General features: G+C 41.5%; 1 protein-coding gene across 2 annotated transcripts in view; it reads right to left on the minus strand.

Annotated features, from left to right (window-relative positions):
• Positions 1 to 1,269: 1,269 nt before the first annotated feature.
• The window catches only part of FARSB (phenylalanyl-tRNA synthetase subunit beta), a 76,940-nt gene continuing 75,355 nt past the window's right edge, over positions 1,270 to 2,854 (minus strand). For both annotated transcript variants that reach the window (XM_017535309.2, XM_017535312.1), the window contains exon 16: positions 1,270 to 1,546. In XM_017535309.2, coding sequence (XP_017390798.1) covers positions 1,395 to 1,546 — 152 coding nt within the window. In that variant the 3' untranslated portion in view covers positions 1,270 to 1,394. The remainder of the gene's footprint in view (positions 1,547 to 2,854) is intronic.

Raw genomic sequence — 2,854 nt, forward strand, 5'->3', positions numbered from 1 at the left:
CTGCCCGCCTCATCCTCCCAAAGTGCTAGGATTACAGGTATGGGCCACCATGCACCTGGCTTTTGTTAGCTCTTTCTACTGAGACTTTAAAATATTATATTTTATCATATTTCTTATTATTTCAATACTACTTGGGAACTTCTCTAGACCCAGCTTTTTCCAGAGATGGTACCTACTAGAGAATTCTAGATTGAAGTAAAAAAGGAAATTAGGATATAAAACAAGGAGGACTGGCTGAAGCTTAGCTTCAGAAAAAAGAGAGGTCTAGTATCTCCCTACAAAACAAGACAGAAACTTGTAGCTCAATTAAGTATTTAAAACTGATTTTATAACTGACTGAATATAGTAACATGCATGGCCTACAGTAAAAATAAGCTTCTCATTGTTTCCTAATGTTCATACTGCACTGATATCAATACTTCTCCATTTTAACTTTTGTTTTTTGAGACGGAGTTTTGCTCTTGTTGCCCAGGCTGAAGTGCAACAGCGCGATCTCGGCTCACCATAACCTCTGCCTCCTGGGGGTTCAAGCGATTCTCCTGCCTCAGCCTCCTGAGTAGCTGGGATTATAAGTATGCACCACCAGGCCTGGCTAATTTTTGTATTTTTAGTAGAGACGGGGTTTCTCCATGTTGTTCAGGCTGGTCTCGAACTCCCGACCTCAGATGATCCACCTGCCTCAGCCTCCCAAAGTGCTGTGATTACAGGCGTGAGCCACCGTCCCTGGCCCATTTTACCTCTTATAGCAGAACAGATCTTTGTTGCATGTACTCTATCTCAGAGCATCACAGATAGAGTAAAAAATACTATGTACCCTCAGATATTTTGAATACTTGTATTACAGATTTTTCTTTCATTTTAAACTGACCTCAGAAGCTATAACTGTTGGACCATAACAGATTCTTAAACGTTTTCTAAAAATACTGTTATTTTAGTATTTCTCAATGATGAATACATGTCAAATGTAGAAAATCAAAGCCGAACCTCAGTTATCTCAAATTCATGCAACATAAACTCTCATCAATAATCTTGTTTTACCAATAAGGAAAAGAATGGGAACTTGCTATGCAGGAGTAATCCGTTACAGTGCAGTGCTCTGATGTCTGAGGAGCACATCGACTTTCAGAACTTACCCTGCACTCTGCTAGTGCATTTCTTCAGCACTCCACTGGGCTTCTACCCAACAATGCAGCTTCACACACAGACACCACATCTGTATATTGCACATGCTGGCCTAATGCAGGGAAAGGGTGGATTCTACCCACAGAAACAGACAGTGCTTTCTACTTTATTAAACATTAAAGCCCAATGGATATTCCCTGTGGAGGACTAATGGACACCAGGGGAGATGAAAGGGACACTTGGGAAGAGAATCATACAACAGAGACCAATCTTCACAAAAACGGTTCAATATTGATTTCCAGGGAGGAGCAGGGCATGGTCAGCTCAAATTTGGTGATAACGTCAGGATGAAGGACCCCAAGCTTCCCGATGCTTTGACCCCCGGCAAAGATCTCTGCACATCGCCCGGGAAAGAAAGCAGGCCCTGAAAAAGAGAAAGTGAGAGAAAAATCAATGTTTCTTCTGGCAAAAATGTCAAAAGACATTTAACACTAAAAGCTCACTAGTCTACTTTAAAAAAAAGACTTTTCTTCTTTAAACCACTGGCTGTGAAAAGAGAATGTTTCCTTATACTTTCTAGTATTTAAAAGAAGGATTTGCTATCAAGAAACTCTTGCCAGAAAAAATTCGGGGCAAATTCAAAAATAAGCGTCCTGTGTTTTTGGTGACAGAGGCCCGAGCAGGAAGGATGAAATCATGGAGGCTGCTGAAGGAACACAGTCAGAAAGGGGAACTCTGCCTGCATTTGAAACTGGTCCTAAAAAGGACAAAAGGAAAAATAATGAAATATAAAACTGATGAATTTGCATGGGAAAAACCAGTTTTCAAACAGGTTTTTCCATAGCGACACTCGCCGGGTAAGACATCGACACTGAATTCATTTGCTCTGCACAATGTCACTCTTTCTCACCTTATTAGAGAAAGAAACCAGGAGCCACAGTGTCATAGGCCGGCAACATGGGAACCACACCTCTGATCACAGGCCACACTACCAGAATGCAACCCACATTCCCGTCTAAAAAGAGCTTTCTAAGTAGTTCTGGAACATCAACTGTAAAACCACAGCAAAGGCCAGCCCAACACAAGCCTGGGATGATGCCTCATTTATTTCAAGACAGGCAGAAAGTTCTCTCTTCCTCTGGGTGCCAATGCACTGATACAGCTTGGCAAGGCAGTAACAGTTCTTGAGGTTTACAGAGCTAAAAACGAACATACAGGTTTTTCCATAGCTCATACTCATGAAATACTCCATACTCATGAAATAACCAGCGCCAAAGGAGTTTATCAATGCTCTGTCCTCTCCTGAAGTTTACAAACATTGCTGACTCATTGCTCTCACCACCAATTTGAAAAGGGATCAGGCTCGCAGCTCCTGACCAATTCAACAGAAACATTTACTGGCATGAACTATAAGTACCCATGCAGAGCTGGGCCACAGCTTCCAGCCTGCCACTTCAGAGTGAGTGCATTATTGATGAAAGAGTAAACTGCTGAGTCTCTACTAATGGTTCCAAGGTCAGCATCCTTAAGAAATACAGAATTGGGTTGGAGGGGAGGGGAATCCAATACCTTCGAGTTAGTACCATAGACACAAAGGACAATTACATATATTTCTCGACCAGCAGAGAAGTATCTTTGTTTGTATTTCTGGGGGAAGACCTGGAAAACATTTTAACATTTAAACATTGTCATTCTTAAGTAAACCCAAAGCAACAGAAGTGAAATATTAAGG

The sequence above is a fragment of the Cebus imitator genome, unplaced genomic scaffold (genome assembly GCF_001604975.1).
Source record: "Cebus imitator isolate Cc_AM_T3 unplaced genomic scaffold, Cebus_imitator-1.0 Scaffold91, whole genome shotgun sequence".
NCBI lineage: Eukaryota > Metazoa > Chordata > Mammalia > Primates > Cebidae > Cebus > Cebus imitator.